The sequence below is a fragment of the Carassius auratus genome, chromosome 25, assembly GCF_003368295.1.
Source record: "Carassius auratus strain Wakin chromosome 25, ASM336829v1, whole genome shotgun sequence".
NCBI lineage: Eukaryota > Metazoa > Chordata > Actinopteri > Cypriniformes > Cyprinidae > Carassius > Carassius auratus.
This window is the reverse complement of record NC_039267.1, coordinates 10,162,510-10,185,536: the sequence shown is the minus strand read 5'-3', so window position 1 is coordinate 10,185,536 and position 23,027 is coordinate 10,162,510. Positions and strand designations below refer to the sequence as shown.

The 23,027-nt window shown below is 35.8% G+C and overlaps 1 protein-coding gene across 1 annotated transcript in view; it reads right to left on the bottom strand.

Moving 5' to 3' along the window:
• Window positions 1-2,841: 2,841 nt before the first annotated feature.
• The window catches only part of LOC113043226 (POC1 centriolar protein homolog B-like), a 39,484-nt gene continuing 19,298 nt past the window's right edge, over window positions 2,842-23,027 (bottom strand). The window contains exons 11-12 of the mRNA XM_026202463.1: window positions 6,512-6,727; window positions 2,842-6,246 (exon numbers count right to left, since the gene is read on the bottom strand). Of these exons, the coding sequence (XP_026058248.1) occupies window positions 6,109-6,246; window positions 6,512-6,727 (354 nt within the window). The 3' untranslated portion in view covers window positions 2,842-6,108. The remainder of the gene's footprint in view (window positions 6,247-6,511; window positions 6,728-23,027) is intronic.

Sequence of the window (23,027 nt, the reverse complement as noted above, 5' to 3'; positions counted from 1 at the left end):
AACTTTACTATACTTATATTAGTAATATACTAGAGGGAGTTTAACAAAGTTTGTCAAGGAGTATTAATGTTAGATTTCACCCCAAAAACAAAATAAATTATATGTAAATAATAATAATAATAAAATAATAATTTATTTAAAATTATATTTAAATGCATTTACTTATATATTTATTATACATCTATATATATTATTTAATCTATTATGAATTAAATGTATTAAATATAATATCTTTATCATTTACTTTACTTTTATAATATATTTACAAAATATTATAACAGTATAACATTATTTTTATATTAAAATGTATTATGTGAATAAAAATTATATAATTTTTATATACTAGAGTGAGTTTCACAAAGACTGTTAAGAAATATAAATGTCATATTTAATTTTGTTTATTTTAAATTATATTTAAATGTATTTATATAGTTATTTATTTAAATTATATTGATGAATTATTATATTAATTTAGAACATATATCTTTACAATTTAAATTATATGTATAATATACATTACAAATATTATAACAGCATACAAATTTATTATTTAAAAATATTCATATTGAATTTGCATTAAAATTTAATTTCACACAGAAAATTAAGCTTGTTTTTGAGGATTTTCTGTATTATGACATTCTTTTGAGTATATTTGAAAAATGAGTATACATGAAAATGAGATAAAAAATATATTTAATATAATTCTATAGTACATTGTAATTTAATAATATTTTAAATATTATGTAAATCTATCTATCTATCTATCTATCTATCTATCTATCTATCTATCTATCTATCTATCTATCTATCTATCTATCTATCTATCTATCTATCTATCTGTCTGTCTATCTGTCTATCTATCTATCTATCTGTTCCTAAACAAACATGCAAATACATACATATATTTGTTTGATACTGCAGTACAACAATATTTAGATTTATTATTCAAAATATAATTCCTATTTTATTTCTTTTTTGGAGTGAAACATGGCCTCTTATTCAAGAGATTCACCCAAAGAAACATTCAAATGTTAATAAAAACCCCAAATGGGTGTTGATATTTGCAGTAGACTGCTCTTCAAAGCATGAAAGGCTCAGGGAGCTCAGAGCAGAAGCCTAACTTGACCTAACTTTCCCAAGCTCAAGTAAAACTCTGTCACGCAGCCAATCCAATCAGGCCAGATGGAAGGCTGAGCCACGGAGGACAATGAGTCTCACTGTCACATACACTCCTTGAGGATGAATTGACAAACAAAGCTGGTTCATTCAGACCCACTCCACCCGGCTAGACTCAAACCCAAAAAACAAGAGCGGGTGTAGAGGAGGAAGATTACACAGACGTCTCTACCTGCCAGCTCTCTGTCAGGAGGCATCAAGGGAATCGGATGAAAGTCTTGCTTAAGGAAAAGCCATCAGGATTGAGATATGGAGATGGAGTCTGGATGCTGGAGTGGCACATGACTGAACAGGCACATGGACACTAGAACAGAAAAGACGGCTGTGATGCAGTCCTGCACAACACACACACACACAAACACAAATAAAGGTACAATCGTGTGGTGTGTCTCTGTAGCCAAGGCCGTTCACATCAAGCACTATAACTATAAAGATAACAATAAAGATATAGTTCTAAAGATCATTCTCAATATTAAAGAATAGCAGAGTCCACACCACAGCTATAACGCTAAAGACAAAGAGAAACGATATCATTGGAATCACTTTCAAAAAGATTTTTTCCACCTGATGAAAGATACAAATATTGACATCAATCCTACTGTCACGAGCTTGAGAATTTAAAGCGGCTGACAAGTATACACTTAATATATAGATGATATTGTTCACTGGTGTGGTCGCTAATATCGTTATCTTTATAGTTATTGAAAAATATGATATGTATTGAAAGTATCGAAAATGTAGATGTAGTTTTAGAAAATCTAATATATATTTATATTATAAATATATAGGCAGATAATAGGTATATTTTAGTTACAATAAGCTTTTTATTCAATGATATTTTAATCAATTTACAAAAATAAAAAAAATTGTCTGTCAATTTTATGTAAGCCATATCTCTCAAATGGCATCACAATAATGTAAAAAATTATTAATTATATACTATATATTTACATATATATATAAAATCTAGGCAATCAATTATAATGGTATATTAAAAATTTAGGTGAAAAAATTCATTCACCACAAATAAAGTGGTATAGTGTAGTATAGTACCAGACGTATCATATTAATAAACACCTATTAAAAAATACATTATTTCCATAAATATAATATTCTGTGAACCTAAAAGTAGTAAAATGGTTTGGTTTTAAATGTTGTAAAATTTTGTAAAAAAAAAATTTTTTAAATTTTAGTGTCTATGCTTAGGATTACTAATGAGATCACATGTATAGGTCTACAATAAAAAAAAAAAACAATATATTTTTCCCACAGGAAGTTCTGTTCCTCTTTTTTCATTTCTACAGTACAAAGAAAATGCGCTATGACGAGGTCAGATTTCTCAAACAGGTTGTGGGGAGACAGGACGGATGTTCTTACATTTGCAATGACCCCTGGCAGCACCTCTTTCCAGTTAAAGGCCCGGTCCCATATGTGGAAGGTAGGAAGTTCCGTACGTCCTTATCAGCAGCAGGGACAGCCTGTTCCCACATTTCCTCCTCCAGCTGAATGGACATGAGAAAGAAAAAACAGATATCTATGAAAACCGGAAGCTCGTGAGAGTTTACAGGAAAAGGGCCCTTTTCTAGACTTTGTGAAATGTAAGCATAACAAAGAATATACAGTAGTTTTGAGATGTCAGGGAAAATTGTAAAGACAGAATCAATGTTTGACTCCTCTTTTTTTTTTAATCAGAAACAATATTTGGAAAATCACAACAAATGGTATGAAAACTCACCAACTACAACAACTTCCCACACAAATGGCACTTGTGGGTGAATAAAAAGACCTAGTTAGACAAAACATTTCAAAAAAAGCAAAAAAGACAGACATAATGTGTAAAACATCTTTACTAACCACTTCAATTTAAAACACAACAACAACAAAACCTTTTTGGTGTGAAACCAAAACACACTCTTTTGTTCTCTTTTCATGTTCCTCTGATATTTTATTAAGTGCAGCTGTTGTAATCAACACACCTCTGTGTCCTTTGAACTTGACATCTCTCTTCAGAAAAAACATCAGGTTCCTTCCCTGTGTTATTTAATCAAAGAAAACTCAAACACACTTGGGGTCAAAGGATTTGCTACAGGCTGTGCAAATGTGTGACTTCAAAAGGCGTTGGGCTTAAAAAAAAAACAGTTTGAGATAAGAGCACAGGGGGTTTTCGGTTAGCAGGAAATACTTTTTTTCTAAAGCAAAGGAGGAAAGTAACTGGGTGGGAGGTTATTAGCCCATCACACCTTTTAAAATACCTCTCTATTTAAGGAGATTTTGACACTTTAACAGTATGTTAACCCAAGCCATTGTTTTTCATTCATCATTCCATCCTAATTTCCAATGCAAATTTTCAGACTCAACTCTTTTGCAAACACCTACAAGATTCCATCAGCTGTGATAAAAATAGTGCAAATACTCAGTTATTCATAACAGCGAGCACTAGGAATGTGTCACAGTTTTTATCATGCATAGAATTTCTCCACAGGCTTTTAATTATTCAAAAATAATAATGATTAGAAATATAATTATAAAGATCAGATTAAGGTACAACACTAATATTAATTTGGATCTTAATTATTACTTACAGATAGAAAGATGGATGGATGGATAGTCATTTAAGTTTTAATATTTGAGTTGGATGGATGATGGATAGTCATTTAAGTTTTAATTTTGAGTTGGATGGATGGATGGCTAGTCATTTAAGTTTTTATTTTTGAGATAGATGGATGGATAGCTAGTCATTAAAGTTTAGATTTTTGAGATAGATGGATAGATGGATGAATAGGTAGTCATTTAAGTTTTGATTTTTGAGATGGATGGATGGATAGCTAGTCATTAAAGTTTTGATTTTTGATTCTGTCTGTTGTTTTGATGTTTTGTTTGAAGTTATTTTAGAGGACAATAATTATTTCAAATCTTAATATGCCACGTGAGGTTGGAACTACTTTAGGTTCCAGCCAAAAATAAACAAGAAAGGGGCGAAGCCATCTGTCTTTGGAAGCAAGAAAAAAAAAAAAGAAAGAAAAAAGAAACAGGTGTGAGGGTGCTTTAAAACACAGATGTGAATAAGAACGAGTGTTTTAAAGGTCCTGACTCGAGCAACAGATTTCACGATAAGTGCATGAGGGAATTATAACTAATGTAAAAATAAGTGAATCAAATTCAGCCATATTGACCAAAATGATTTGAAACAGCAAATAATTCTGGCCACCAAATTTGATTGGCCAAGCAGCTTTCCAAGCGTCTTCTTTAACGCTGGGTTGCTCCAACCAGGGTTTCTCTCACCAGTTTGGAAACTTTCACTTCAGTAAGGTCTCCGACCCACAACAGGTGTATACCTATCTTTAAACTTTCCGCCCCTATCTATATTTGTTGAAAGGGAAAACCTCTCAACAGACGTTCCCCTAAATTAAAAAAAATGGAGCAAGGTGTTTTTTTTTTTCCTTTGCAGGTGTCATTGCAGAAACAATATGAGAAAGCTCTTTTCCATTACTCCATCTTTATTCTTTTTTTCTTTTTTTTTTCTTGAACAAAAGGTCAGAGGGAATTTTCTCAAAGTACTCTGATTCAATGCCAACCAGGCCTGGCTAACAGGAAGAAGTCCTAGTCCTCTGATGTCTGTTGGGGAGCTAAAGATAATGTTTACCTTCCCTTGCCTCGTAAGCAAGCAACCACTTTACCATATGTGGGTCTTGCAAGAACCTGCATGTGCACAAATCCATAAACACGGCACATGCACAAGCAGGCAGCCTAACACAACTGCTTTTACACAGGCACACATGCATTCGTTTCGATTATCTTCTCTTTGTTCATGAGTTGGTTGCTCTAGCCCTTTTTTGGCGCCCCACCAGAGACAAAGGGCTTGTGTTATGCACAGAGAGGTCACAAGCACACCTGCAGTCTGTACGAGACACAGAGGAAGTGGTTAGAGAAGTTCGGCTGTAATTTGTAGCAACAACAACAGTCACATATTGCATTTTTTTGTTTATGACAAATTCTTTATGTATAATTTGAACCTTTTAATGAAAATGAAAAAGCATATATCCAATCAAGCAGAGTGGTTTGTAACATCACAATCTGAATGGCTAAAATTGGCTTTTAATCATCTGTCCACTGTAATGGTAGACCCTAAAACTCAATGACTCTAGCACATATAGTTCATAAAGCATGCCAGCCACGTCTTTTTTTTTCCTTTGGGAAACTGGTCTAAATTATTTGTTTTCACCACCATTTGGATGCATTGTTTTTATGTAAGCCTGTCAGGAAGAGTTTAGCAGAGCTGCCAAACAAAGAAAGATGCGGTATGCAAAAAAGCAAACAAGAACCGCTGGGCCTTCTGTCGATTGGCTCCCTGCTTCCGTCTGACCTCCACCCAGAGGAAAACCACAAGGCTGCGGCTGATTGAGAAAGAGTAAACAAGGCTGCAAGTGTCTCTGAGGACACTTACATGGCCTTACATGCACAAACCATTCATGCTGCCTGGGACTTAATCACACCAGAGACTGTAATTCATTCATAATGGTCTATATTTACATAATACATGTGATGCAGCAGACACAACCCAATCCTGATACTGTAAAAATCTGTGCATGTTTGTCTGTTCTATCAGTCTCTTTCCTGATGTCTTGCTTGCAGCTGTCAAAACATGACCGGGATGTTGTCTTAGCTGCAGCTGTCCTCTTAACATGACTTTTGGGTGAGAATGCTGTATGACCCCTCAAATCCCCTCAAGCCCCTCCCTTACCCTGCTTTGTGTCTTTTCATCTTGTGTCCTTTTTTTTTTTTTTTGCATTGTTAAGTCCAATGTTCTTACTCGGAATGACACAGCTGGAAGTCTTTAAGCTAAAGAATAAAAAAAGAGGGATTTGGCATGTCCTCTACTGCAGGCCAGAGGAAGTTACCACTGAAGTGAGGACCACCGTGGTTGGGTATCCCTCACACAGACGGACCCTCGGCTTCCTCGTCTGACCCATCCACTTGCTGTCTCTGTTGCAGAAGCAGGACCTGGTTGTCCAAGCATGTCCTCAATTTGTCTTCAGTCAGAGTAAGTCGCTCCTCGAGGACGGCAACCGTCTGAGAGAATAGAATCAACAGTTAAAGTTGTGGTCACAGTTCATGGCCAAAAAGGTCCACTGTTTATTGTCAATAGTGAAGCTTTCAATGCAGTTTCAATGCAGTCAGTACAGTTAATTTGTGAAATCTGCATAGAGATCTTTCACCCTTACACAAAATTCAAGATTTAAATGACTGGATTTGACTAGAAAAACAAACTACATCTGATCTTATTTGCTCTGTAGATCTAGAAAAGCAGAACTAAGATGACCTAAAAGTGGTTCACCTGGGTCAGGATGTCCAACTGCTGCACAATGTTCTCCAGAGTGCTAGTAATGCTCGATGGGATACCCGAACGCTCCTCTCTAGATGCTGTCATGCTGCCAGCAAACCTTTCTTCTTGGTCTTCATCCTCCTCTTCTCTGTGTCGCATACGAGTTCGAAATGGACCTGAGATGGGCTGTTCTCTGCCACTTGTTGCTCTGTCATGGCTTCTTACATCCTAAGGAATGAGGGCAACAAAATTTGAAAAAGATCTGTTATCATTTACTCATGATGGTGTGGCACACAAAAAGAGATGATTAGCAGAATGTCCCAGGGGCTATTTTAACAATAAACACATAAATGTAGGTCGCATTTTTGGTCTGATCCTCGTTCAAAGCTAGTTTATGGCTTTTAAGGACTACTTTTAGCGCACTTTTCGGAGCTCAAAAACACTGGCCTCCAATCCTAGTTTTACCTTCAACTTTGATCTCCAAAACTATTTTTGGCCGAAACTGAATTATTATTATTATTATTATTATTATTATTATTATTATTATTATTATTTCAGTTTCAGGCTGAATATCTTCACTTGCCAATATTTCAATGCATGGTTGGTGATGATAGCTTCATAGGCAGCGTGCCGATATATGATGCAGTAGTGCTTCAGGTGACACGAGTTTGATTCCCTCTCCGCAGACCTTTTCTGATCCAGTGCTGATTTTACAGGAAATGTAGAAACCACATCAACATATTTTTTTTGCTAATAAGACCTGATAGAAACATGCAATCAGTACATGGGCCTCTGACCCGATCATGCATACAACCAAAATCCTGACCAGCTCCAGAAAAGACACACAAAATTATGAGAAGGAGGGAGGGTCATACATTCCTGCCCTAATGCAGGAAGAAAATCGATTGCAGCCCCTTACTTCCTGTGCAGTGTCCTGACTTCAAAGCGCAGGGCTGAGAGACAGCATCATGCCCTAGGAAAGGAGGGGAGGAGGTGAACAAAGCTGTCAGTGTGTGGAAGGGTTCGTTCTGGGGTCCTCCAGCACCCACCAGCCACATCTGGGCAACATCTGCTAGCCTCGTTTACACGCTTCACGCTCAGACCTTGCTCACGCTATAAGCTCCAAACCTTGTATCTTCTTTTGTATATTCTGTAACCTTGTAGAAAACAGCACTTGGAAAATATTGTCTGTGCTAGTAGCAGTGACATGTCAATTGTAAAAATCAGTGGAAGGTGAGGGTCAACGCGTATTCATGACGTTAATGTTCAATCTCACATCTTTGGGACTAACTACGGATGGGAATCATAAAGGTTCTGGCTCAGATTCCTATGATTGGTCCCGCTTAATGGTTCCAGTAAAGTTGTTATAAAACGGAAGTAGTTATAAAGCTTTTGTTCTGTATTGTGATGTTCCTCTGAGTGCAGTGGATTATCGTAAAAAAGAAAAAGCGTAGGGTGGGATTTGGTTCCCACCGGTTGTTGATTGTATTTTGAAATGAGGTCGTAGCACTCAAAAATAGAAAAGCAGATGAATGTGCCACCAGAAAGAAGCTTATTGTTTTTACCAGAAGATCAAGTTATATTTTGATATAAAATTACGAGGTCATTTAAAAAAAAAAAAAAAACACAGCACATTTTTTTTCACCACAAGATCATGCAATTACAAAGATAAGGTGGATTTTAATTTCATGCCGATTCCAACAATTCTGTTATTATTCAAAGAAAAACTATTTACATAGATTTCCTTGTATGGTTAAATTGTTCACAATAACAAACGTTTAGCAAATAGGGTGAATGTTCACTTAACGCTGACTTCAACGATAATTTTAGTACAAGTAAACATTAAATGTTTGGGCAAAATGCACTTTCATTGGCAAATAATCTAAATAAAAAATTTTAAAGATGCTTTTAGGTGACAAAAATGCTATCTAATAACTAGCCTTGATTATATATTAAGTCTTTGTCTAATATTTGTATAAATAATTATTTCATCAAAAGTAAAAGAAACAAAAAAATTATAACAATTAAAACAGTTGTATTATTTTAAATAAAATATTCCTGACAAAACTACTAATGTGCATCTTTAACTACAAACTGTCATAAGAACAACCAGTCAGTAGCTGTGTTTCAATTACCCTTCAAATTGTGCAAATGAAAATTGCGAATTGAAAATACGCCAAATGGAAACACGTCAAATTTGCACAAAATTCCATATATAGGAAAACATTTTATACGCTCACATGAAGTGGTTTTTAGGCAATTAAAAAAAAGAATATTTTGCAAAACTGCAATGGAAACAGTTTTTTTTTTTTTTTTTTAATTCACAGCTCACTTGGCATAAGTAAAAGTCACATGATCATTCTTTAATGTACTATAACCTCCAAGAAACACCTAATACATGGCTGCTCTCGAATATAAGGAGCCTTCCTTGAAGTTAATGCTTATTTAATGGACACATAATACTGCCTTACCAAAGCAGAAAGGTCAGATTTGGCTAAGTGTTTCTTCCTCAATGAGCTTTGGTTGGGCAAGAAACTAGTCTGTGGTGAAGGGTGAATGAGTGACCTCTTCCTGATTGCTTCACCAGTTGCTATGACAACAGTGTATCTGTGGTTGCTCGAAAAGAGTTACACTACTTCTGTTCCCTTGGTGGCAGTGCAAGGGAATAGAAGAGAATGTGCACCGTATTAACAACTGTAGTGTTCAGTCGAAAACAATGTAGCAGTCTGAAATTTGAAGTGGGTACAGGTGGGTCATTACATTTTGTACATATTCAGCTCCGAGGCCAAAACTGAGGGTCTTTATGCCAGCGCAGATATAATTTATGTCAACAGGCTTACTGGCCACTAAGCAGGTACTTCACTAGGCCATTGGGAATATTTATGAGGTCCCTCAACAACACCGAAACCACCCCAACAACCCTTTGAAATATCACTTTGTTACTCAGTGAACACCCGGGAAATGGAGCATAATGACTGGATACTTGACAAGATCAGAGCAGCCGCTGAAGTCGTGTCTGGTCCGATGCTCATTAAGAAATGGGAAGACACCTTCTCAACGGTCTCCTCACAACAATATTGGCTCCTCATTAGCACTAATATTAGAACAATGTTTTCGTGCCAGTGAGTGAAATGTCAAATCGTCCTTCATTTGATGTAACCCAAGATTATCCTCAAGGATAAGCACTAAAAGTCCAAAAATGGTTCGATTTTATTTTTAAAAATCATATGCCTCCTCTCACTGCCACTAAGCCACTGACTGGTCTAGTCTTGTGACAGAAGATAGAAGATTTTCCTTGTCACAGGATGCCATGTAATATCATTAAAGTGAGCCGTCTTGTACAAGGAAATTTCATTGATATCAAAGGAGGCACTCTTTGACCTTCTAGCCTTTTCATACCACTAAGTCATTTTCTTTACTCCTACTCCATCTCTCTTTCCTTTAACAGTCTTTCTGTGGATCAGAGTCTGGTTTCTGCCGTGTTAAGTATCTGCTAAAGGCTGGCTAATGGGGTTTAAGCTAGTATCTGGCACCAGTCGCTGGACGGATTACGTTTCATATTAGCGTGCACATGTCCTATGCTTCCTGCTCTATTAACATAGTCGATAGTATTAAAGTTGGGAAGGAAATGAAAGCTAAACTTACTTTTTTCTCTAGCACAGTTTGCGAGATTATCTGTGAATCTGAAACGGAACCTGAAATGCGCCTTGATAAGACTCTTAAGACTCTGAACTTAAAAAGAAAAAGAAATCATAGTTCACATTTAAAAAAAAATGCTGTTGTTCAGTGTTTTTAAGTGAATATTTTTTTCCAGTGCTAATAATGAATAAACTGTTATTTTAAAAGAGCATAATATTAAAGATATTAAAAGACTGTTTTAATTTAAATGGAATTCTTAAACCTAATTTTTAAACCTAAAACCTCTCTTAATTCTCAATACAAATTATTTACAATTAATAAAAAATACACTTATATATTAAAATATAAATACACACACGCATTCAGGATATAGAAAGTAAAAAATGTATAATGTACATTGTACACTTTTAGAATATTATAAAGAATATTATTTGCAACTGCCTGTATATATATATATATATATATATATATAGACACACACACACACACACACACACACACACACACACACACACACACGTTTAAGCTAGTGAATGATAAGCCGGTTTAAAATCACTGCACAGCTATGTCATGTTATCATATTTGCACATGTCCTATTTCAATGATTACGATGCCGGCTATTTTTGCAAGCCAACTCTAACACTTCTTTATGATACGGTGTATTTGACCCCTCATGCTGGCTGGACTAGTGGAAAAGTGAAACCAACACTTGTCACTTCTGAATGTAGGCCACATCCTGTCAGGGGACCGAGACCACAGCTGTCTGCAGCACCAAGAGCTTCACACAGGAGGTCAGGTGACGGGTGAAGCCCAAAGAGGACCCGCTTTTTCTTTGGTGTGCATCAGTGCTCAGGAAATGGGCTTTGAAACAGGTCTTTGTCCCTAAATGAGGAACACACACTTCCGAAATGAACACACACGTGCGTGTGTACACACAAACCCTGACCCTGGGCTTCAAAGGCAGAGCTGTTTGGTTAGACCTCCAGATGAAAAGATAGAAAACATAAAGCCGTACTGAAAGACTGGAATATCAGAGATGGCTCCCGCACGCTATGGTAGGGGAAGCAGACGCTTCCTTTTTCCCTCTCCGTCTGTTCTCGTATCAAACCACTTTTCACCCGCCCACACGTTGGCTTCAGGGTAGATAAATATCCTTTTCAGAGATACCACAAAACTGCAGCATTTTATAACCAGCTCTGTGACTAAGTGGTTATGTCACATTTCGATTGTGACTGAAGTGTACGCCCTCATCGAGAACACACAACCAACCACTGCAATAAAACCTGCAGATCTCTGTCAGTACCCTCTCATCCGCTCTGCGTGCACAATGAGTGCCGATGCTGCCAGTGACCTGAAACCACTAAATGCCTAGTCCACAGGATATGATATAACTCGCTTATGCAAACCAGGCTGAACCTGCTTCATCAATCTGAAATAAAAGAAATGGATTTAGAAACAATCAGACAGAATGATGTAATATCATTAAGGGATTCTTTGTAATTCATTGAATTAGAATTGAAAGCATGAATTTCACTGGTGGAACTCAAATCAAAAGCCCTCCTTTGAAAAAAAAAGGGGGATCCCTCTACAAAAATGGGGAAAGAGGGACGACGAATGCTGCATTCTGACCCAATTCCTATCGGAGGCACAGTTTTAGATCCCACAGACTGGATGAGTCATCAGGCGCATTTGCGCACACACACCTTAAATGATTCCAACCGCCCCAAATGTGACATCAGTGGTTCATTTGCAATTATATGAAGCTACGAGAATACTTTGTGCGCAAAAAAAAGAAAACAACAATTTTAACAATTTGCCTCCTCTGCATCACCCTGGTGCCATTCTCAGCTGTGTATTTTTTTTCTTTTGCTCACAAATAGTATTCTCGTAGCTTCCTATGATTACGGATGAACCACTAATATCACATGGATTAATTCACAGATCTCCTTGCTACGTTTCTGGACTTGGGAACATTTCAGTTGCGTTGCTGTCTATGCAGGGTAAGACAGCTCCAGATTCCATCGAAAATATCGTAATTTGTGTTCCAATGATGAACGAAGGAAACGAAATGAGGGTGAGCAATTACAGAATATTAATATTTGGGTGACCTTACATTTTAAAGGTGTTGTATGTAGGATTGACACAGAGTGGTTGAACTAGGTATTGCAGTCCAAATTCAAAATATTGGAGAGGGTTTTTTTTCACCCGGCCCCTCCTCCTCAGACTTGATTCACATGCAGGTTACCAGATTAACGACTAACAAGATTGATCACACTTGATGATGGATGAAATTAAACGCGCTGTGTTTTCCGCCAACTGGCAACCTGGAGTGCCGAAATATAATTGGGCAAACCTGCAGTGGGCGGGTTTCACAAAGCAAAACAACTACAGAAATTTCGGCCCTATACGCACATTTTCAAAGGAGAATAACTGACTGAAGCATTATTTTTCAGATAAACAAGTATTGCAATTTAGCATGTTTCTTAAATATCTGCAAACATATTATGGTATTTTTATTCTTTAGTAGAGTCGAACATTTGCATACAGTGCCTTTAACAATAAAAAAAGTAATTATTACTGACAATAATATGTATATTTAAATGTATGTATGTATGTATGTGTGTATATATATATATATATATATATATATATATATATATATATATATATATATATATATATATATTTACATTTTATTCAATTAGCTGACGCTTTTATCCAAAGCGACTTACAATTGCTATATGTCAGAGGTCACACGCCTCTGGAGCAACTAGGGGTTAAGTGTCTTGCTCAGGGACACATTGGTGTCTCACAGTGGATTCGAACCCGGGTCTCCCACACCACAGACGTGTGTCTTATCCACTGCGCTTATATATATATATATATATATATATATATATATATATATATATATATATATATATATATATATATATATATATATATATATATATATAAATACATTATATACATTTTATACAATACCTTTTATTTATAAGTGTATTTATATTAGTAGTACATAGTATATTTGTAACATAGCAAAATATTGTGAAATATTACAATTTAAATTGTTTTCTGTGTGAATATGTTTTAATATGGAATTTATTGCTGTGAAGTATCATTACTCCAGTCTTCAGTGTCAAGTGGTCCTTCAGAAATTTTTGTAATCTGCTGATTTGCTGCTAAAGAATCTGATTATTATCAATGTTGAAAACAGATGCTTCATATTTTTGTGGAAGCTGTGAGATTTTTTCAGGATTCTTTAAAGAATAGAAAGTTCAAAACAACAGCATTTATTTGTGTTTACTGTCACTTCTGATGATGTATGAATAGTCTTTGACCCCAGCGTTTTTACTGTTTTCCTTTGAAAGAATTAATACTTATACTTGCTCTAAGCCTGAGAATCCCTTTCAGCTTTATTTCCACAAAGAATTTGAAAAGTACAGTAAAGTGACCAAGCGTCCATCATTTTCCTATCCAGCATGTTCTACAGCATTCAAACACCTCTATTCATTTTACACTCAAGAGTCTGTGACTCACAGTGCTCAGCAGAGTCGTGATGGAAAAATTCAGCATTAAACAACCTTGCGAGTGAGACTGAAGTTTGTTGCGTGTCGCCTGAAACGCTTGTTTTGTCTGGGACCTGGCTCCTTTTTTGTTACAGTTTGTGCCCTGTTGCCTGGAATGCAGGCAAGGTTAAACATACAGGCTGCGTTGTAGGTGGTGGTGGTGTCAACTGAGGATGTGTAGGTGGAAATTTAGCCCCTCGGAGAAGGCAAAGATGAGTCACTGTGAGAAAACTGAAGGTTAAGTCTTGAAGGTGCAGTTTATGCACTATTTTAATTTGGCATAACAAAAACACAAACAGAAATTCATTTACTATCCTCAGGTAAAATGCCACTGTAGGAGTGGATAAAAATACAGACTTTGCATGACACATAGTCAGCCTCAGTGTTTGGAAAATAAAGCTAGCGAAACTATAAATGATCCTTTAGACAAAGTAGCTGGGTACAGTACAACCTAGGGGAGGGCAATATGATCAAAATATTATACCACGACATGAGTAATTGTATTTACAGCAACAATATAACAATGTAGTTACTTTTGATTTAAATAAGGACTTTATGAAATAATTTTTTTTGATACCATAGAAATTTCATGATTCATGCTAGTGTCATTATCACAAAAAGACTAATACTATCCTAAATTAAAAAGAAAACAAAAGCTCAAGCTCAATGAAGACAAATAAACTGTCACTGTATTCTTCACTGTGTGTTATAACACTTATATATCTTTGCCGTTTTTGATTGCTTCCACTGTCCTCATTTGTAAGTTGCTTTGGATAATAGCGTCTGCTTAATAAATTAATAAATGTAAATATATATTGATATTTAAATACATTTATTTATAATATATAATCAAATAAATATATTTTTTCTTATTAAACTGTTGCAACACTGTCAATGCTACATACTCAATGTAATAAAGAGTATAAGCAGAAGAAAAAGCAGAAAGTCGCAAAGGCAGTGTAAAGTTTAAACTCTACAGACTAAATATAATCCACAGCAGAGCAAAGTGTGTGTTTGGCTCAGGTCAGCCCACTTTGGTGCTGCTCATAGCAAATACAAATTGATGCTCATTGTGGCAGCCGTAATGTTTCAGAGCAGGAAACCATTAACATGGCATTACGCGGCGGATGGAGGGAAGGAAATTAAATTTGGCTGTCTTTGAGTAACTGATGTCACAGTTCTCCCTGTGGGAAATTGATTATAACTGCCTTCCGCTGGCTAAGAGCCCCATGGATGTGGGTCATGCAGGAATGGTGAGCTTGAGTCTGAATGATTCGTTCACTAAAAAGTCTGATTCAGATCTCAAATTCAATCTAGTTGCAACAGATTGCAGTTATCTGGACAATGATATTTTTTTTTAATCGCGATTAATCGCATGATTGTCTGCAATTAATCACACTGTTATGCACAAAACTAATAATGCATTCAAAAGTAGTGTACTGTGCACTTTTTTCATTTAAAAGTACTGCTATATGAACAAAAGTGCAATAACATTTGATTTGCAAACACTAATTAAATAAGGTGCTGTTTTACAGCAGTATTCCTTTTACATAGTAGCAGTTAAAATATTTCTTGTAAATCTTAACTTATAACATTAATGTAATTAAATTAAATATAAAACAAGCTATTTGTCACTGCCAGGACATTAACGTTTTTATAGAAAATATTTTATAGTTTGTTATAGAAAAACAAGTTATGCTCCGAGTCCAGAGCCTTGATCATAACATTATAACAGGCATCTTCCGATTAGAGACCTGCACGAGCGCGGGACCCATCGTAGCAGAGTGTGGTGCAGGACAACACTTGATGGGTGGGTGCAGGAGAATAATTAGGGTGTGCTCACACTAGGCAATCTTAACCCCCCAAAGTCTGGCTTGTTTGACTAGTGTGATCGTTCCATTCAGCAGTCCCTGGCTCGGTTGGAAGAGGTGGGCAAGAGCGCAGTTCAGTTATATATAGATCAGTGAGTGTGAGCGCTAACCATGCCGGAGTGCAGATCTTCTGATACGTGGTGCATGATTGCGTGAATATTTCTGAGCAGCAAAAGCGATAGACGTGTAAAACAGTATATTGTGAGAGGGCCGTGTGTTACCGTGTCCCATATGACTCAAAATAATAAACCACAAAGTTAACAGCAAGCTCTTTTCTGCTGTCTTCACGTGCTATCGGAAACTTCCTATTTACCATTTATGAAGTAATGATTACGAGAATGCTGCATTATTTTCTGTTAAAAAGAACAGTGGACAGTGGTTTGTGAATGCTGATGCTAAGCCTAAATAATTTGATCAGGAGCATCCTCTCCTGTGACCCATGATTTGTTTGTATGTGCATTCAGAGCCAGTGAGCAATGAACTTTCAATAATAAAAAAAAACTGTGATAAAAATGTGTTAACTTGCCCTGCCCTACAATTAATACTTCAGTCTGTTTCTCACGCAAAGCTACTGTAAGGCTTAAGAAGACTTGGAAAAAAATGCCACAAGAGTTGCACAGACTGCTTTTGTGATAAATTTAACTTCCTACTTTCCTCCCTGTAGCGTCTATCTTTTGCAGTCTGCCTAGAAGTCAAAGAGGAAGAAGGGAAAAGGAAGTCATGGTAACAAAGCTAGAGAAAAATCGCACATACAAGAAAAAAATCCTTATATAATTTATTGTAATTTATTATATGGAGTCATATCACCTCAGTGAAAAAATATGGCCTGTGCTGTCTTGTTTTCCTCCTCCTCATTTACTGTCCTCTCTATAATATCATTATCATTAAAGGTGCTGTAGGGAACTTTTGTAAAAAAAAATATTTTTTACATATTTAGTAAACCTGTCATTATGTCCTGACAGTAGAATATGAGACAGATAATCTTTGAAAAAAATCAAGCTCCTCTGGCTCCTCCCAGTGGGCCTATTGCCATTTGCAGAAAGTCATGCGCTCCTGGTAAAAAATAACCAATCAGAGCTGCGGTCCTTAACTTTGTTTGTGTTCAAAATGTAGAAAAATGTATATAATAAGCAGGTACACCATGAATCAATTTTCCAAACAGTGTTTTTTGCTTGTCCTGAATCACTAGGGTGCACCTATAATAAGTGTTTATATTCGGACTATTTTAGATTGCTTCGGGGATACCGCGGCGGAGTAACCCAGTACCTTTGTGATTCTTCATAGACATAAACAGAGAGAAGTAGTTCCGGCTACGATGTCCTTCCGCAAGACGCAAGCAGTTCTGTTTATTAACCGCTAGAGTGTCAAAAGTTCCCTACCGCCTTTAACTGGCCAAATAGCGGCAAAGAAAAAAAAAGCTGTCTCTGCCAATATAGTTTTGACCTTACGTAGTCATTCACCTACATTTACTTCAATACTCAGGGACTTCAACACTTCACACTAAAAAGCAGTATCCAAATTGATACCAATAACCAAACCATTCATAGAAAAATATAGGTTATATAAGCAAACGCATTCTGATAACCATAGCACATATCAGCCTGCATAAGCAATAGGTGAAATAAAAGAAAAAGCCAAAGTTCAATAGTATTGTAAACTGAAACCTGCAAAAAAAAAAAAAAAAAAGAGCACGAAAGCATCGTGCTTACAATGCACAACCCTACTGATGGGGTTGCCAATGTACAGCCAATGATTAACACCAGGGTCAACAGCCCACTGCCTGGAAAAGCTTTGCTATCAGCAGGAGATATCACGCAGCCAACTGACACCTCATTGAGACGTGTTGGATCCAGTGCTCATTGGCAAACTGTTCACACCGAAAGAGAGAGAGTCCACATCCTCTCTTCTGCTTTTTGTGGCCTCACAATCAAACACTGTTTTATGTGTGAGAGAAAAAAGATACGAAAACACTCGCACAAGGTTAAATGAGAACACGATGTCCTACCATGCTGTAAAAATGTTTGACACAAAAAGGCGGTGTGCTGAACATGTGGCACATTGTGCAAACATAAGTGACAGTGGGAGATCTAATGGTGTTAATCGCCCTTCCGGTAAAAAATCGTATAGAAGCCAGAGGCTGATTGTCAAACTTTATGATGAAAGTGGCCAATATTATTTAATATGGCCTGGTCGTGACAAAATACGCTTCCATGTTCAGGCTAAATTATGGCCAATATACCATATCTTAAATGTAAACAAAAAAAATGTAACAAATAATAAATGTAATTAATTAAACATTATACAATTTTACAAAAAATCATGCATAAAATCTCTAATTTATATCTCATATATATAGCTTTATATTTACACTTTTTTGAGAATTTTGAGTACTAGAATCGGGAAAGGTCCTAGAGCCGGGATTCGAACTCGGGATGCCCGTAGTGCAATGGCGCTATATGACGGTGCACTGCCCACGAGGCTATTGCTGACAAAAAAACTTTTTTTTTTTTTTTTTTTTTTTTTTAATAAATTTTAAACAATTATTATTATATAAAACAAGCAACAAATTTGAACAATTTTTATCGTGATGTCTAAAAAAACAGAGCTAATAGCACAATATGCTGCAAATGAATAATTATTTTACTAAAAGTTATTATTGGCATGTGTAATTCATCATATTTTTATTTTGTACCTTTGTCCCACCCTGTCACTATCCTCACTGCACTTCCACTTATTTTCAGGTGCAGTCAGCACTTCTGTTTCCAATCTCACCCCTCCTCTTCTCTTTCTTCCTCTCTCTTCATTAGCCACTTCTGCTTTAATTTTTAACTCTCTTGCTCAACTTCGGCTGTGCACAGCTGCAGCTAAGCCAGAGCCAGAATACTGTGGATTTTCCATTTAAGAATGGGATACAGTGAAAAAAGTGTCTGGTCCAAAGCCTGTGGATTCTGGACTGATCCAAATGCATATTAGCTACAACAGAACACTGCGATTAGTAAGGCAAGAACCGCAGTTCATGAAGACAAGACGTGATGGTGCTGAAATGAGGAGTTGGCGTCACCTCAATTGCTGTCAAATGTGAACTCACAAGAACTACTGCTGTGAAGTAGAATGCTGAACACTAAAATGGGAAGTAGATTGGGAAGGGAACAGAAGCTGAGTGGCAGTAGCCCTGGTGTTTAAGGTGCACTGGATAATTGAAAAGTGGTGTGGCAGTTACTGGTGTCAAAAGACCTGCTTTGAAATGCTGCAGATATTCTCTCAGTCCAAGTACAAAATGGAGTGCAACTCCAAGTATGCTTAAGATTTGTAAATGATCTGACCTGAGCCTCATCATCTTTATTTTCTGTTATAGGAATATAATAGCTGTTTTTCAAATGATCAACAATAAATATCTTTACCATCCTGCCACCTACCACAATTTGATAAATAATAATGTAACTAAATAAAACCGACAGTTATACATATAATTTTAATATATATATATATATATATATATATATATATATATATATATATATATATATATATATATATATATATATATATATATATTAATATTAAATGACCTGGAATAAATGTATATTTCGAATATATAATATATATATATATATATATATATATATAACGTGTGTGTGTGTGTGTGTGTGTGTGTATATATATATATATATATATATATATATATATATATATATATATATATATATATAGACACTCATAAATACAATTTGATAATAAATGTAAAGTATTAAAACTGATTTTTTTTTATATTCATATTTTATATTTTTATCTTATACTTTTTGCATTTTTATATGATATTTATATTATTATAATATATAAAATACAATTCCTTATAATATATTTACTTCAAAAATATTAATATAAATTTAAAAAATGATATTCAGAAAGGAAAATCTTTTTTCTTGAAAAATAAATTAAACTGTTCAATGCTATATAATTTTCATATTTACTATGGACTATAAAAACTGTTTTTGCACTTTGTCGCCTGCTTGTTTTTCTGCTCCCTGCAGAGTGTAATACTGGCAGGCGGGCTGTGTCCCTCGCAGGAGTCTGATGTGCGTCTTTTCGTATCATTAACCTATTTTAAATCCGCTTTCAAAGAATTAGGCAGTTTTTTAAATATTTACCCCTCTCTGCAACACATGCCAAATGACGCACTCAGCTGGCATGGAAGAAAATCATTTCCGCATTACAGTGCTTAATACACAAAACAAATAAACAGAACCGGTCAGAACATAAAACGGCCTAACTATGAGCCAGTAATGAATACCAACTGTTGTATTTAATCTGCAAATCAGTGGATCAAAAAATTTGAACATACAAGTCTCCCTTATTTTGAATCATTTTTCTGAATTGGAACATGAATCTCTCACTAATCCATGCTTACAAGCTCTCAGCACTGCAGCAAATAGAGCGGCCCGAGTGAAAGTTCAGCCACTTGATTGACAGCTGCAGCAGCAGGTGGTGTGGGGTCCAGCTGAGCTTCTGCCCTTCACCAAGCTCTGCCAGAGAGTCTCAGCCTCAGCATGCTGCCTCTCAACTCCTCCATTACTCGCTAAACTGGACAGACAGAACCTTCACGTTAAATCAGCCTGAGATCAACAGGACCTGGCTGTTCCTATTACCCACTTAGAAACATGGTTTCAAAATGCGGATTCAAATCGTATCCATTTTAATGACACTTCCTTCTCAAATACCTTATTTTAGCCAAGTTATAGAACAGAGTGAATCTTTTGTGAAAAAAGATATCCCAGAAAGTGCAACAAGACATTGGCACCAATAGGCTTCTGGGCAGTGTGCTGACATATAGCACTGTTGCACTACGGCCGTCCTGAGTCCGAATCCCAGCTTATGGACCTTTCCCGATCCTCTACCCACTCTCTCTCCCACTTCACCTCCTGTCGTTACTCAACTGCCCTATCAAAGTAACAGATAAAATCTTTCATCTTAAAATAAATTTTGCTTATCTACCTTATTCCTAAATGTGGAAGTAGGTCTATGGGCGAGATTTACAGTTCATTGGCCTCTGTTGAGAAATAACGCAAAGAATATCAATGTACAAATGGCGGTGCCTATTTTTATGGGAATACGGTCGATAAATAAACTTTTCTTTGGTTCTATACTAACTTTTATCAATAATAAAATTGATTATTATCCAAAGGAACAGTGGATGGACCCAAATTAAATTTCTGGCCATCACAGATAAATTGATAATTAATTTTATGGCAGACAACTGATAAATGGCTTTAAATTAAATTAAACACTTTTTTTTGGTCTAAATAAATAAAAATACACTAAATTCAAATCACTAGTAAACAAATCATTCATTTTAAATTACGCAACTGAATCGTTTGTATTATATTAAATTATTTACATTCTATTTAAATAATAATAATAAAAATATGATTATTATTATAATTATTAATAATATTATTGATTAATAATAGATTCTTTAGCATTTTAAATTATTGAGGACTTAACAATTACTATTATTAATATATTTATTAAGATTATTTCTACATTAAAAATACAAAACAATATAGATTTAATATTTGATATTCAATTTGAGATTATATTTAATATTCTGGGACTGGTTGAAGGCTACATTTAACAGCATTAATAAATTATTAAAGATTAATTAAATTTTTAAACATTAAAGAGATCAATTAAAGAGATTAACTGCTGTTAAATAATGGCAAATTAAATTGAAATTTTAAGTTTATTAGAGTATTTCTCTATTACCCAAGCATACGTGCAAAATTAAAACTCATTGGAAATCAATACAGCATGTGTCTCCAGATGCACAGTGTGTGGATGCTCTCACGTTCCCTGTGCCACTGAAGAAATGAGGCATTGATGAGCATGTGGAGTGATGATATAGGGAACGAGGAGTCTCGGAGTACTGTCACCATGTGAAAAGGCCACAGGCTCTTGAGTGAGGCATCTCCATAGGTCAACCCCAAAAAGCACAATATCAAGGCTCCCCTGCGCTTCTTCTCATCTGAGCCGGCAGAGGTGGCAGATTACTGAGAAGAGCTTCCTGTTGCTTTAAATAGGTATGACCTCTGCAATTCCAATTGAAAATGTAAAACTACAGGTGCACTCTTTCACTTGTTGTGTGGTGTTTGTGTGAAGTTTGCCATGTAAGAATCAAATAATGATATAAAAATTTCAGCATGAATGGAAAATCTAGGATATTCACTGTAGACATTGCTTTCTGTGATCAATCGAGGGCCTCTAGCATCTAGTCTCACTGTAGCTCAGTCTTCCACTAGGGTTATCTGTCTGGCTGTAAGGTGATGCAAGGTTTTGGTGGTGAAAAAGGGTGAAGGTGAAGGTGAAAGTGACATTCAGCCAAGTATGGTGACCCATTCTCAGAATTTGTGCTCTGCATTTAACCCATCCGAAATGCACACACACAGAGCAGTGAACACACACACACACACACACACACACACACTGTGAGCACACACCCGGAGCTGTGGGCAGCCATTTATGCTGCGGCGCCCGGGGAGCAGTTGGGGGTTCGATGCCTTGCTCAAGGACACCTAAGTCGTGGTATTGAAGGGGGAGAGAGAGCTGTTCATGCACTCCCCCCACCCACAATTCCGTCCGGCCCGAGACTCGAACAACCCTTCGATCGGGAGGCCGACGCTCTAACCATTAGGCCACGACTTCCCCACGCCACGACTTCCCCGACCTTTTATTTTGCTCAAGCAGCACGAGCGAGAACAACAGACAGTGAAAGCTTTGCATTCTAGTTCAAGCCGATTAGGCTAAACGCAGAAAAGTCACGACTGTATTGGCCTTTTTCTTTGTAAATTCCCATGATTTGTTTCCTCTGAAAACCTATTAGTCCCAACCCGACAGCTTTAGAGAAGTCTGCTAAAACTTTAGGCCTCAAAAGGCCTGTGCACTCCATTCATTTTACATTAAAATCTAAAGACTCACATCTTGGTTTCAAATGTAGCTGATGAACAGAAATTAAATTACATTTATACATTAAAAAAACTAAATGACTAATTCCGATTATACAGACTTAAAAAACTAATGGTAGCAACGATTGCTGTTGGTCGAATGTGAATACTCAGACAACAGTTTTAGATTCAGAATCTGTTAACAACTAATATATATAAATTAGTTTAGGAATGCAACTTTTTTCTTTTTTAGAATTTCTCCACTTTTATAATTACTTTCTTTCATCTAATAAACCCTTAAAGTTAATCTCTAAACAGTAATAAATTAAGCAATGTTAAATGTGATTTTTAAATACATGTTATATATAATAATATATATATATATAATTTCTTTTTTATTGAAATACATTTTCAAATAAAGATGAAGATATTTTATTTTTATTATTATTGCAGTAGATGGAATAATAATGTAAATACGTGAAGTATAATATTTATATATTATTGATTATTA